Source organism: Pan troglodytes, chromosome 6 (genome assembly GCF_028858775.2).
Source record: "Pan troglodytes isolate AG18354 chromosome 6, NHGRI_mPanTro3-v2.0_pri, whole genome shotgun sequence".
Taxonomy (NCBI): domain Eukaryota; kingdom Metazoa; phylum Chordata; class Mammalia; order Primates; family Hominidae; genus Pan; species Pan troglodytes.
In genome coordinates this window covers 119,519,480-119,535,086 of record NC_072404.2, presented here as the reverse complement: position 1 = coordinate 119,535,086, position 15,607 = coordinate 119,519,480, and the positions used below count along the sequence as shown (strand labels likewise).

The 15,607-nt window shown below is 37.7% G+C and overlaps 1 protein-coding gene across 2 annotated transcripts in view; it reads left to right on the top strand.

The window, feature by feature from the left end:
- ORC5 (origin recognition complex subunit 5) overlaps positions 1-14,688 on the top strand; it is a 78,162-nt gene extending 63,474 nt beyond the window's left edge. The window contains exons 13-14 of one of the 2 annotated variants that reach the window (XM_519292.4): positions 4,147-4,259; positions 14,136-14,688. In XM_519292.4, coding sequence (XP_519292.3) covers positions 4,147-4,259; positions 14,136-14,181 — 159 coding nt within the window. In that variant the 3' untranslated portion in view covers positions 14,182-14,688. Of the gene's footprint in view, positions 1-4,146; positions 4,260-9,818; positions 9,902-14,135 lie in introns of those variants that run through there. The other variant, XM_016957963.4, reaches the window with a different exon arrangement.
- Positions 14,689-15,607: the final 919 nt, after the last annotated feature.

The following is a 15,607-nucleotide window of genomic DNA, read 5'->3' as shown; positions in this document are numbered from 1 at the left end:
TTAGGAGATTTAAGTCCTAGTCAGGTGAGTTTCTGGCACCATCTGGGCATTACCACTTTGATCAAGTTACTAAACATCTTAGTTTTAATGTTGGTTAAATTAACAATTTGAATCTAGCAATCTTCTATTGCAGAGGTCAGCAAACCTTTTCAGTAAAGGGATACATAGTAAATATTTTAGACTTTGCAGGCTAAAAGGCAAAATGTAGGATATTATGTAGATACCTTAATAAGTAAGAGAAAAAAACTCTTGTTGCACCCTACCTCATTTGCCTGGGGTAAGTCATCTCACATGGTGGGCATGCTTTCTGCTCTGTTGTCATCAGCTGGAGACATTCTTGGAATAAAGCAAGAAGGGGCCTGGTGGGCAGAACAGGCAGGGTGGCCACCATGGTCATTTTCACTCTGTCACAGTGACACCCAGGTTCCCGTGCACCCTTCTTTCCTCCCAGAGAACCTAGCTGCCTCAACAAATTTCAGAGGATTGCTAGTATGCAGATCACATTCTGTGATCCCCCAGAAACAAAACAAAAAACTGGAAAAACTCTGTAAGTTGGAAATAAAGGAGGACTTCCAAAATAGCAAGCCGAAAAAGAAATCAAAATGGACATTCAAATTAAAAGGACTATAGAACTACTTACAAGGTAGTGAAAGTAAAAAGAGATAAGAAAATATAATTACAACAAAAGGTAAGAAAGGAATGAGAAAAAGGAAAGGAGGGACAAATAGGTCAATATAACAGTAGAAAGAAAAATTTTAGAAAATCATTAGATATATTAAAAACAAATGGAGTCTATGGTCCTAATGAAAGGTAAAAGTTGTCAGACTGACTATAAAAACAAAATCCCACTATATGTTATTTACATGAGAACTGTTTTAAATTGAGAAAACATGAACCTTGAAAGTAGAATCATGAAAAGTAACAGAAAAAGGCAGAGCACATAAAGGAATGCTAATATAGCTATCTTAAGATTAGAAAAAAATACATTGTAAGCTAAGACATTACTGGAGAATAAAAGGGTTATTATAATGAAAAGGTTTGTCAACAAAACGTAATTTTAAATCTGTATGTATGTTACCTAGTAACATAGCTTAAAAACTACAAAGCAGAAAGATTCTATGGTAACAAAAGAATTTTAATACCTCTCTCAGTTTTGATCAGGCAGATTTTAAAAATGGTGTATATAAGATTTAACAATACAAATAATGTCTTTGTTACATATGTGTCTTGTGTAATAGACATATATGTAACAAAGCAATAGACATGTAACAAAGAACATAACATTTGCAAAATACATATTCTTTTCAACGCACAATATTTATAAAAGATATTTCAAGGTGTAACGTAATTATTGATACTGAATTAGAAATTAAAGTCTTAGCCTTTTGAATGCAGAGCTTTGTATTTTGATGTATTAATATAAATTGCTTTTCTAGTTGAAATATTTCTTATTTACTGAATATAGGATTTTCTCTACATAAGATACTCTATATGAGATATTTATTATCTGTTCACCCTTTAATTTGTTAGTAAAGTAATCGACTAAATACTGCATGATAATTTTCCCTTTAAAATGGTAATGGGAAATGTAATATAGTAAGATGATCATGGTTTCTTGAATTCTTGCTAAGCCAGTAGATCTGGAATATGGAGAAAGTTACTTAAGATCTCTAAGGCTTATCTATAAAAAAAAGTATAATAATGTCCACCTTGTGGACATGAGGGTAATGAGGAATAACATGAGATAATGTGTATAGAGTACTTAATACCAAGCAAATTACTACTGCTGTTAGTGTTTTTATTATTCATAGGATGTTTACTTAGCATTTGTAAAGTATTAGTCTCAAATTAAGTGAGCATTTTAATTCCTAAGACATATGATTAGGTATTACAGATAGTTTAACTTAAAACTCTTATTCATATTGCCACTGAGCAGTTACAGGTAACTAAGTCTCCAAATTTTATCTTACTGCCATTGCTGACTCTTTTTCCTGCTGGCTTATGGGAGACAAAAATAAGAAATTAGGAGAAGACAATGGGTGCTCAAAGAATTTCAGCTCTTGGATCAGCTTCCTTTCTTAGATTTCAGAGAACTTAATATTTTAGTTGGCCATATGAATGTTAAGTGATTTTGTACTTTGATTTTGACCTATCAAAATACACTTTTGCTTTTACTAATAATCCTTCTGGTGTTTTCCTGAGTACACGATCAGCAATAAGTTTTAAAGCAATGGTTGGGTGTGGGGGCTCACGCCTCTAATCCCAACACTTTGGGAGGCTAGGCAGGTGCATCACTTGAGCCCAGGAGCTCAAGAGCAGCCTGGACAACATGGCAAAACCCCATGTCTACAAAAAATACAAAAAATTAGCTGGGTGTGGTGGCATGTGCCTATAGTACCAGCTACTCAGGAGGCTGCTGTGGGAGGATCACCTGAGTCTGGGGAGGTTGAGGCTGCAGTGAGCCATGATTGCGCCACTGCAATCCAGCATGGATAATGGAGTGAGACCCTGCCTCAGAAAAAAAAAAAGAAAGAAAAGATGGAAAGAAAGTTTTAAACCAAGACTAAGCCCAGGTCTGAAGGATGTATTTCTTATCTCTCATCTAACCAGCCACCTAACTCTTAAAAAGACCTAAATCCATATTATTGTTTTATACCCAAAGGAGTATAGATTTTATATTCTGAGTTATTTAGATAGATATTCTGTAAAATTTTTAGAGGAGGAATGTGCTTTATTTGCAGCTTTTAAAGGTTTAGCGGTCATGTGTCTGAGTAATGAAACAAAGCTGTCTCTAGTGGAATTCTTAGGGACTGATTGTTTGAATCAGTTGTTGAGCTAGGAATCTTGGTTGGGCTGAGTGCAGTGACTCACACCAGTAATCCCAGTGAAACAGGAAAAGTTCCCTTGTCCCCCTTGCAGGGGTAGTGGCTTGCTTCTTCAGTGTCCCGCTGCTCAAACCTCTAATGGGAGCATGCAGACGGGCAGGTTGTGGGGCTCCAACCTCACGGCCGCATCTGGGGATGAATGCTTACAGCTCCTGAAGCCGCAGTGGGCGTGTTACAGTGTGCTCTTTTAGTTTTGCCATCTATAGGTGGCTTGTGTTAGCTCAATTCGACCCTCTGCCTTATTGGAAGGAGAGAGGGCTTTCTGTATCCTGAGTTCTTGCCTTGCTGTACCAAAAAATCCGATCAAATGTGGGCTTGGAAAATGAGTGCAAGGTTTTATTGAATAGTGGAAGTAGCTCTCAGCAGATGGTTGGGGAGCCCGAAGGAGGATGGAGTGGGAAGGTGGTTTTCCCCTGAAGTCTAGCCGCTCTTGGCCAAACTCTGTGTTGTCCCACCGTAGGTGGCCTGCTGGCATCTGCTGGTGTCTGCCGGTATGTTGCTCTCGATGTCCAGCCGCTTGCGTATTCTTCTTCCAGTGTATTCCTCTTAACGTCCAGCCACTTGTATCTCTACCTGCTAGGGTCTCGGGGTTTTTATAGGCACAGGATGGGGTCATGGTAGCCAGGGTGGTCTTGGAAAATGTAATATTTAGGCACAAAAACTGAAATGCCAGCCCTTACCTAGGTCTGTGGGCTCAGACTTGGAGTGGAGCACTAGCCAGGGACCACGCCCTTCTCTGCCCAGCACTTCCCTGCCCCCCTCCTGTATCACCGACCCTTTGGGAGGCCAAGGCAGGAGAATCACAAAGCGAGGAGTTCAGGACCAGCCTGGACAACACAGTGAGACCCTGTCTCTACAAAACAATAAAAAATTGTTTTTTTCTTTGTAGGCACATTTAAAAAATGTGCCTGTAGTCCCAGCCACTTGGGAAGACTGAGTTGAGAGGACCACTTGAGCCCAAGAATTTGAAACTCCAATGAACTGTGATCAAGCCATGCCACTCTAGCCTGGGTAACAGAACGAGACCATATCTCTAAGAAAAAAAAACAAAACAAAACTAGGACTCTGACAACTAGTCTTGGTTGTTAGACTGGAAAACATATGTACAAATTTGTATTTACAGATTGCAAAGTAGTCATTTTCTTTGCAGACGTTTTTTGTGATTCAGTTATGTATCTTTATCAGACTATAAGATGTTTCAGAAACAAAAGTATTACATAATCTTATTAAAACAGTTTCTTATTAAAATGTTCTCTTTTAGATTACCTCTCTAGTGACCCTTCAGCTGTTAACCCTGGTTGGCCATGACGATCAGCTTGATGGACCAAAATACAAATGCACAGTGTCTCTAGACTTCATCAGAGCTATTGCAAGGTAAAATGTCTTGAATTATGTAATGATATACTAAATATAAAAATTAGTGTTTTCCAAATGTGATGTCATTAGTCATGACATTTAAACATGAAAAAATCATCTATTTAAGTGCCAAGAATGAATAAGCTGTACGACAGAATGAACCTTCTCAAATTTACAAATGACGTAAACTGGGAGAAATAGCTAATATGTTAGAGGACAAAAATCAAGATTCTGAAAAACCTTAATAGGCTGGAATAAATGATCCCATAGTGGCAAGGTAAGATTTAATGGACAGTTGGCTACAGAAAACTCTCTTGTATTGAAATAAGATGGGAGAGAGCTGGCTTAAGTCCTAAATTTTTTAGCTGACTACAAGGCTTTAAAAATCCTGACTTAGGTAACACTGATAGAAATATAGTGTCTAGGTCAGGGGACATAATCATTCTACTGTGTGTTGTCACAGGCAGATCAAATCTAGTGTGCTGTGCTGTGTTGAGAGTTTTCAGAGAGACAAATGGATACATGCTGAAGGGGCACGAGGAGAGTGGTAGAATGAGGAATTGTGTCACATCCCTGACTGAAGGACAGAGTGTGAGAGAAAAGCCTTAGGAAGGACATGTGAACTGTCTTAAGTGTTTCAGGGGCTGTCGTGCAAAATGAATGAAGCTAATTCTGAGTAATTCTAGAGTGTTAGAAGTTCTGGGGAAGAAAGTACATTTGTCAAAATGAAAGCTGTCTAAAAATACAAGTTTCCTTACAAAGAGGTGTTCTTAGTGTTATGGAAAATGTTCCAACCATTTATATGAATAAGTGACTTCATCATACGGTTGCAGCTGGATAACAATCTGTCAGGACTGTAATGGAAGAGGTGATGAGTGTGTAGACTGGCAGAGTGAACAGGGCAATCCATAGACAGTGTGTTCCTAATCTTTTTCAATATGAAGATTCCATTTTAGCACCCTTTAAAAATTAGTCATGAAAGTATTTACATATATTTCAAAATTAACAGTATTTAGGCATGAGACATTATTTTGTTCAGCCTAAAACAGTGCTTGATATCAGTATAGATTTGCAAATCTCCTCTGATGATTAATTTTACAGCTTCTTGAGGTTCTGAAGTCCATAGGTTGGTAGCTTCTCCCTGAAGTCTCTTCTGAATTCAAAATGCTCTGAAAAATAAATAAATAATAAATTATTGAATGAATGGCCAGGTGCAGTGGCTCACACCTGTAATCCCAACAGTTTGGGTGGCTGAGGTGGGAGGATTGCTTGAGGCCAGAAATTCAAGATGAGCCTGGGCAATGTAGTGAGACCCCCGTCTCTATAAAAAATGTTTTTAAGTTCTGTGATAATATGATGCAGGTATTTACCACATTTTTGTGGCATATAGGCTGTAAAACATGAATTCAAGGGTTTTAATGTTTCATTTTAATAAAACCAGGCAAACTTTTACGCAGAGAAAATTGAGCAGAAACTTATTTTTTAGTGTGTTAAGTATAATCACAAAGCAATTACTTCCTTTAAAAAAACAATTATATTGGAACTTTATATCTAAGAGCCTCTATCCAAGGCATAAATTTGGAGTGAAGCCTGTTCATTTCAGGGATTTTATTACTCTGAATGTGTTAGGTTGTGCCCCAGTATAATCATGTGCAAAACAGAAGTTTGTGGGTTCCTAATATAGTGAATCTCCATTGAATCAGACTTAATTTGATGTTACTTAGTGCAGAGCATCACAGTGATGGATGTTAGACACATCCAGAGACATGCACTTTCATTTACCACCTCAGAAGGAAGCAAGAACTTTAGACCTGGAATCTTGACATAGAACTTGGGGGCTCTGTAACTTTCTTTTGTTTTCTTTACTGTTCCCTACTTCCCATGGGCAATATCCATAGAATAAGCACCCGCTCCTCCCCACACCTGCCCTCTTCCATTCTCTCATCCCTGTGTTTTGTACTTCTTTTCTGCTGACTTTACCTTTCATTCTTTCCCTCCCTCCCATGTGCCTTAGGAATTATTATTCTCCTAATAGTCTTCCTCATTGCCTTAGCTAAAACCTGATTCCTTCTTTGGGATGCTGCTTCCCCTGGACTTACCTCTAGTTGTAACTATGTATTTTCTCAAACCCTAATCCCTCAGGGTTGGAGGTCATTTTGGTGCCATCCTTCTTGTTGCCACTTCCAGACTGTTACTGCCCCCAACTTCTTATAAAAATGTGGACTTCCTTGAGACTCATGCAATCTGGCTCTATTTCCCTATTCTCCTTAAGACTGATTTTTGTCTCTTCAGCCATTCCACCTCATGTATTGAGATAATAGGGCACCTGGTATCCAGACTTCTTTTCCACCTAAATTTTTTTTTTTTTTTTTTTTTTTTGAGATGGTGTGTCTTGCTCTGTCGCCCAGGCTGGAGTACAGTAGTGTGATCTTGGCTCACTGCAACCTCTGCCTCCCGGGTTCAAGCGATTCTCCTGCTTCAGCCTCCTGTGTGGCTGGGATCACAGGCACACACCACCATGCCTGGCTAATTTTTAGCAGAGACAGAGTTTCACCATGTTGGCCAGGCTGGTCTTGAACTCCTGACCTCAAGTTGATCTGCCTGCATCGGCCTCCCAAAGGCCTGGGATTACAGGCATGAGCCACCGCGCCCAGCCTCCACCTAAATTCTTGACTCTGTTTAAACCCCACATTCTAACGCCTGAGTTCATTCTGTTCAGTCTTCACTCTGTTTCACAGAACAAGGTTGAAGCCATCAACTGAGAATTGAGCTACCTGTATTAGTGTCCATCTTCTCTTTCCTTTTTCAGCAGGATGGGGTTCCTCTTCCTAAGGTAGATTCTTCTACCTATGCTCTGAATTCCATCTCCTCCACTTTCCCAGAACCTTTGTTAGTCTCGGCTGTTTGTCCTCTCAGTGGCACCTGACACTGTTGGCTACTCTTTCTTAAAACTCTCTTCTCTTAGACATGATTCCACAGTATTCTGGTTTTCCTCTTTATTCTTTGGTTGTTTTTACTAACAAAGGCTATCTTTACCATCTGACCTTTAAATATAACTGTTCCTTTAGGCTTGGCCCTAGGCTCTTTTCTCATATTACATTTTTTTCCCTAGGCAACTTGAGCCACACCTGTGACTTCAACAATCATCTGTGTATTAATAATGCCCCTATTTTTAAAGACCAGACCTATTTTTTATAATATTCTTGACCTTTATTGCTGTTTCCCAGCTATATTAATACATTTCCAAAACTGAACTTAGGAATTCTAACCTCTGCTTCAACCCACCAACAAAAAGTGAAATATCTGGCTTTCCTCCAGTGTTTCTTATTTCAGTGATAAGCACTGCAGTCTGCTTTGTTACCCAGGCCTGAAATTTGAGTCCTTCTTGACATCTCTCTCTCCCCCACTCCTAATATTTAACCATTAGTCCTATTGAGCTTACAAAGCCCCTCTTATTTGTCTCAATTTCATTCACTTGTTATCATGATACTTTTACCACTCTAGATCAAGCCACCATCATCTCTTCTCTAACAGTCTAATTGATCTTCTGTCTGCTCTTATCCTCTTATAATTTATTATCCATGCTGTAGCCAGAATGATTTTATAAAAATTTAATGTCACCCTGCTCATTAAAAATATTCAGTAGTTTCCCATAGCTCTTGGGATAAATAACAGAATCTTTTAAATAACTAACAAGGCCCAAATGATCTGGCCCCTACCTGTGCCTAGCCCCATCTAGCACATACACCTTCTTTCCTCGGTATCTGCACTTTAACCACTTTTTTCCATTTTTTATATTCACCATTCTGCTTCCCATGCTTGTATATACAGCATTTTCCAGCTTCTTTTCTCCTTCACCTAGCTAACTGCTACATAACCTTTAGATTTCCGTTTAAATGTCTGCTCCTTAAAGACGCCTTCTCACAAATACCACAACCACCATCATCACCCCCCCATACCACACACACACACGATTTGGAAGTTCCCATTTTGTTCTTCATTATATGTAACAAGTTTTACTTAAATAATTGAGTAATTAGAGTTCATCTTTCTTTCTAGAATACAAGCTCATAAGCTCAAAGCAGACTGTGTTTATGTCTATCACTGCCTTATCCTCAAACCTAGCACAGTGCTTTAAACTTAGTATGTGCTAAATAAATATTGCATGTTTTCCTATAGTGATTAGCAGTAAAAATTCAGATGAAGGGGAACCATATGAATTTGTTTTTGGGGACAGCAAGAAGGGAGCTCAGAGACAGTCTCATTCCAAATCAAGGCTTGATGGGAGAGGAAGTCCCAAGGATAGTTACCAAAGAAAAGGAAGGCTGGCCTCATTCCAGACACCTGTGGCAGAGAACAAATGAGATAATAGGGATCACAGGATATAACCTAAATGTCTAAAATGGCAGTCAATCAATAGCATCATGTATTTTTATACAGTTACTGAAAATCACACTTTTGAAGGATAGTAACTTGGGAAAATAACTCATGATGTAAGCTTAAGTGCATATAACAGTTCATATAAAGTTGCATATACAAGAAAACTAGGAAACTGTAAGGGACAGGAGTAATGGTCAAAAGTCAGTTGTCACCAAGAAATCAAGCAGAATCCTCTGATTTACTGATAAAGCAGTCATTTGTAGCTTTATCCACAAGACTTTCAGTGGTATGATGAAGTAGAAGTCATATTGTAGTATTTATGAGAAAGTAGATGTAGCAAAGAGAGATAATGTTTTTCATTAGTTTATTTAACATTTATTGTGTTGCCCATTATAAACAAAACACTGTGGTAGGCTTTGGGGAGATACAGCAACAAGTATAACATAGCTATATCCTATTCTTATTAGCCTGTATTCTAGGATTCATTTATTTACTTATTTGTTTGCTATAAAGGAGAGAGAGGATTTTTTTTTTCTTTTTTCTTTTTCTTTTTTTTTTTTTTTTTTTTTTTGAGACAGAGTCTCACTCTGTCACCCAGGCTGGAGTGCAGTGGCACGATCTCGGCTCACTGCAGCCTCTTTCTCCAAGGTTCAAGTGATTCTCCTGCTTCAGCCTCCCGAGTAGCTGGGATTACAGGCGTGTGCCACAACGCCCAAATAATTTTTGTATTTTTAGTAGAGATGGGGTTTTGCCATGTTGGCCAGGCTTGTCTCAAACCCCTGACCTCAGGTGATCCACCCACCTCGGCCTCCCAAAGTGCTAGGTTTACAGGCATCAGCCACTGTGTCTGGCCAAGAGAGAGGATTATAACTGCTAAAGGGGTTATGTGGTTGAGAGAGGGTTATTATTTATTTTTTAAAGATTTGAGCATATTTAAATGCTGATAGGAAAGAACAGATAGAGAAGGAGAGTTAATGATACAAAAGGGAGAAAGATTAATTTAAAGCACACAATTACTGAAATGTTATATAGGCATGGGGTTTAGAATTTGAGTTGCAAGAGCTGTAGGTGAGAGAGCGGAATCCTCTTGCGTTGTAACAAGAGAAAAAGATGGATTCTGATGGAGCTGAATTTGGAGGTTTGGTGGCAAAAAGTTGAGGGAGTTCTGATCTGATGAATTCCATTTTCTCTGAGAAGGAGGAGACAAAATTGAGACTAAGGGCAAAAATAGTAGCAGTTTAAAGAAATCTGGAACATTTGAAATAGCTGCCATGGGGAATGGAAGAAACTGTTGAAAGGAAAGCAGTTTGTTGGGAGTGTTGAGGTTTTTGACCTTGAATTTACAATGGCACCAATCTGTGAGACTTGTAATCTTCTCCAACACCAATCCATGTGCTAGAGACTGGGACAGCAAAGAATTATAATCGAAATCACATCGTACTGGGGTTTTGCCAGGTAAGTTCAGTGGATTCCAGCAAGTAACCACTTGACCTGATGAATCATGGAGTCTTAAGCTAGGATGGGCAGGAAGGAAGTAAAGCCAGTCGGGGGCTAATAATTCAGTGCCTAGCATATAGATACTCAGTTAATGTTTGTAGATCAGGAAAAAATGAAGCCATTTGTGAACTGATTGTCCCAACATGTTCCAGATAGCAAAAAAGGGAGAAATTGGGGATCATAAGGTAGAATGTCTGAATTTATTTCTTTAGAAGTAGAGCATTTCTGAGTGTGATTATGAGAGTGGAAAAGGTTATTGGAGGTAAGAAAGAGAAATATATAATGAAGTCACTAGGCTGACACAGGTCTTGGGTTGGAAGGGAAGACTGAACTGTATGCTAAATTACTCAGTGACTAAGGGATGGTGACAAAGAGGATGGGGATGGTGAGCAGAATGGTCTTAATCTCAGAGTAGCAGAGCTTTTTGCACAGGACACCAGCCCCACCTGACAGAACTGTCCAGGGGTACAGTAGAGAGTTAAACATTCATTGGAAGGAGCTGAAGAAAAGACTATGTCCTTTGAGGGGAGCCTAGTTTCAGTTAAGCCTGGAAGGGGAAAATAACCATTCCTTGAAGAGATAGAGGATATAGAGACTACAGTGGAAAGGTTTGGACAGAGAAGCTGTAGGAAGCTGATTCTAGAAAGGGAGCATAGAATTTGGAGATAGAGTATGGGAGAAAGCAGATAACGACTGAGAAGCTTACTAAATTTTGTTCTTGGATTGTTCTTAATGTGAATGGTAGTTACACATTTTCAATTGTTTTTCTTCCACAGTCAGTGGGAAGACACTATAAGATAAATAGAGGTTACAACTTAAAGTTGTATGGTTGCAAGTTGTCAGAAAAAAAAAAATTAAAAAAATCTCAAACTCAAACTGCCCACAAAAGTAAAAGGAAACAAAATAGTATCCTAAAAGAAAGAAAAAGTATTTTAATGAATCAACAAAATGAAATAAAAGGATAAAGGCAAAATTAAATCCTTAAATATATGCCATATAATTAACTTGTATTAACTTATTCTAAATTCTGATTTAAGAATTACTCCTAGGAAAATTGCCACCACACTACTCGTGTTTACTGTATTTCTTTCCAGCTGGTTACTTTAGAAAATAATTCATTTATGTTCTGTGGGAGAATCTCCCATAGTATATTGAAAGTTATCCCAAAGTTTAAAATTATACTTACGTGACTCTAATATGCATCTGTGACCATGGAAAGCCAGGGAACATCCATGCAAATTACACAATTCTCTTGTAAGTTATACCTTTCTTTAAAGAGGATTGTTTGTCTTCAAGTACTTTAAAGCACAAAATTATCTTTCGGGTGTGTGGCATAGTTTTTTATGTTGCCCCTGTGATTATTCTAACAAATTCTGCCATGTCTTAAAATAATATGTGTGAGATCAATTGGCAAGTTACCTATTTATATTGGGGGTGGAGGAATGGTAGAGATAGTGATACATCTTGGGAAGTAAATGTTTCTTAAAGGAATGATTTTATACAATTCCTGATTGATTTTTTTTAATCTAAAACTCTTACTATGATTCAGTTTGCATGAATACTTACCACTGACAAAGTACAGAAAGGGAATATAATGAAAGTTTTATGAACATTTAAGTTGCTTAGTGTTTTTAAGTCACTCCATTCATTCTATTAAGTCTGTTCTGTTATTTATTTATTGTACAAACTATTCTAATGCTATAGTAACAAACAGATTTCTCAAAAAATAGAGAAGTCCTACAGACATCACAATATTTTCATGTATTTGTGCTCTTCTAGTACTAGTCCATTAGACAAACATTTCTCTGCAGCCGTCACAACTTACTTGCAATTATTTCTTCTCCCTTTCTCCCTTAATATTGCTGGTATATCTTCATATTGATCATTTTGTATGGCTGTATAATATTTCATCAAATAATGTATTGTAATTTATGGATTCTCCTAGTTTTGGAATTTAAGTTGTTTTAATCTTACCTGCTTCAAAAATTTTGTTTTCACCCAAGTCCAGAAAAAAAAAAAATTAGCAACACAACATTAAGTCCATTTTACCATATTACTTTAGGTTTATAACCTAAGACCCAAAGTCATTGTGGAGAAATATGCCTGGAGAGATGTACAAATACCACTTGCCTTTTCTGTCCGTGGTTAAAAGTAGTCTCTAGGTGGGAACTGAACAATGAGAACACACAGACACAGGAAGGGGAACTTCACACTCTGGGGACTGTTGTGGGGTCGGGGGGAGGGGGGAGGGATAGCATTAGGAGATATACCTAATGCTAAATGACGAGTTAATGGGTGCAGCACACCAGCATGGCACATGTATACATATGTAACTAACCTGCACATTGTGCACATGTACCCTAAAACTTAAGGTATAATAATAATAAAATGAAGTTTAAAAAAAAAGTAGTCTATTATATCCGTTTCCTTTCTTTGGTCCTCTAAATAAGATCTTTTCAATCAGTATCACGATTTTTTAAAAATCATGTGTTGGCTGGGCGCGGTGGCTCACGCCTGTGATCCCAGCACTTTGGGAGGCCAAGGCGGGCAGATCACCTGAGGTCAGGAGTTTGAGACCAGCCTGGCCAACATGATGAAACTCCATCTCTACTAAAACTACAAAAATTAGCCAGGCGTGTTGGCACATGCCTGTACCTCCAGCTACTTGAGAGGCTGAGGCAGGAGAATTGCTTGAACCGGGGAGGTGGAGGTTGCAGTGAGCCGAGATCATGCTATTGCACTCCAGCCTGGGCGACAGAGCAAGACTCCATCTCAAAAACAAACAAAAAGAATCATGTGTCAAAAGTACTTTGGTGCCCATAAATTTGGGTGTTTCTAGAGTTGAACGAAAGAAAAACATATAAAATAACTTTATGATTTAATAACCATACTTTTTGCGTCTTTATGCAAAAGATTTTTTTTAAACTTTTTAGTTCTGCAGTATTGTTTTGGCAGTTTTATACCATTTGGAAAGGCTTAGTATTCTTCAGAGGCACTGTTACAATGAAGCAAGTTATTCTTCAGTCCAACATTAGGTACCACAATAGCCATAGCATCTCTTTTTAGCTATTTTTAAATGTGTTTTCATAAGCAGTATCTATAGTTCCCCATTCCACATTTTAAAAAATATTTGATATGTCAGTCATTTGCTTAGAAACTTTTTTAGAAAGTATATTGCAAAATGATAGACAAAAACATTAATTGATGATGGTTTAATAAATAAGAGCATGCAATTAGTGAATCTTTAAAAGGCTGTTCTCACATGGATGATTATTTTTGCAGAATTGAATACTTAAGGCTTTAATTTTATACTTATTGCTAGATCATTATATCCAATTATTTTGACCATTTATTCAAATAATAAACCTCCAAGTCTGAATATTTATAGTGAAGAATGAGTTTTGTGAAAGGAGAATAATTATATGTCTCTCTCTCTGCTATTTTATTCTGCCTGCCATCAGAGTACAAAAATATACATTCACATCATCTGTTTGTTGTATCATATTCTTGGATCATACAGATTTAGTTACAATACACACACAGGTCAGCCAGCGTTAAAAGACTGAAAAGAATGAAAACTACAAATGAGGACAGATGAGCTATGCATTATGTAATGACAAAACAGGTGTCTCGGAAGATAAACAATGTTCAGAAGCAAAGAAGATTTAAATACTTTTGAATCTCTAATTACTTTATTCTGGTTATTAGACAAAGCAAATAGCTTTCAAATGAAGTCTAAACTTTCTGTAGTACAATTGAAGTACAGAATGTTGAATAGCTTCGTTTACTTTTCTTTAGAAAGGCAAACTTCGTGCATGGCAAAAAAAAAACCAAACTTAAAATATTGTGTTCCTAATAACATTTTAAAGAATTAATGTCAGTCCTATCAGGGTGCATTTGATAGCACTATAGGATTTTTAGCATTAGTCGTGAATTATTTTGCATGTGCTTTCCAGAATCATACAAAGCTGAGCAATCTAGGGGTGAGAATGCTAACATATCTGTTTTTGTTTTTAGGACGGTGAACTTTGACATAATAAAATACTTGTATGATTTCTTGTGAAAACAAGCTTCAAAGCCATATGGACACTGTGACAATGACTAAGCCAAGCTGTGTTCATCCAGCTACTTAGCTGGCCAAGGAGAGGAGTTCTTTGGCTCTATTGGATTTGTCCAAACAGGTGCTGGCCCAGCATGGAATCTGATGAAAATATTCTGATTGGTCTGGGTGGATGTGAGCAGAAGACTATTTACCAGGGACCCTGGAGTATTTGGAAGCAACGTGTTAATTATAAACAGCAGGGTTTGAGCACAATCTGTTCTACTCTTAATGATGTTATCTTAACACTGAAATTGCCTGAAACCCATTTACTTAGGACTACATTTTGCTCTGTGAACTATCCCCTGCGCTTTGAACGTGCCAGCAGCCCTTGTTTATATGCCCATTCTTTTCACTTCCTCTCCACAGGAGCCTCTGCAGTCGCTTGCCAAAGCAGATTTTCCTAAGGCCACTGTTTTAAAAGATCATAGTTGCAAAATATAATAAATACAAGTTCTTTTTAAAATCCAAGCTTGTGTGTATTTATCTTTTCACTTGCTTTTCTCAAAAGGCAAGGTAGTTTGATCAGAAACAGACCAACTTTCCCTCTTTCAGCCTACTTGATAACTATGGTATGCTTGTATAAGGTTTATCTGGTCACTTTCTTAAAATTAGCTACCCAACCCAGTTTCTTTTTTTTTTTATCAGTATCATGGTTTTATTTTCTTTCTTTCTCTTTTTTAAAATCACTGGCCTTTAAGAGTTCCACAATAATTTTTTTTCCTGTTATATCACTTGTGAACTTTGGTTTTGATTTTCTTGTCCATATTTTTGAAGAAATTTTCTTTTAGCATTTGAATGCTTGAAAATTATTTTAAGCAGACTTAAAGTTCTTAATTATAGAACCTAGTGTAAATTTCAGTGGCATTTTATTTCTTCATTTTTTTTGAAGAAAAATTCTCACGATAGGCACTTTTAGTGTAACTATCTGGTTCAAAGAAAGCAAGTAATTATCTACTATTTAGAGGTAATGAGTTAGGGAGAAAAGGAATGGAATTCCTTTCGCCTCCCTACATAAATAAGACAGACTTTCTTGCCTGAAGATTGACATCCACAGCAAGTGATAGAGCATCCCCACTGTAAATCTCTTGTCCCACAGAAAATGAAGTTTGTGTTTCACAAGATGTTTGGAGATGCCAGGGTCAGAGAAAAGCCATGCATAGTGTGGATTCTGGCTTAGTTTCCAGCATGTAGAAATCCATGTCATCAAGCTGTAGAAAACAATTTGGGTAGCTGATTGAAGGAAGAGCAACACCGCCTAGGATAGCTTTCAGCCCCTCATATTTGTTTTGCAGATGCATGTCTGCTGTGCAGCCTGTCACGGATAAGCGGAACCAGTCTGTGTTTTGAGGGAAGAACTCTGGGATATCAGGAGGGGAGAAATTATCAA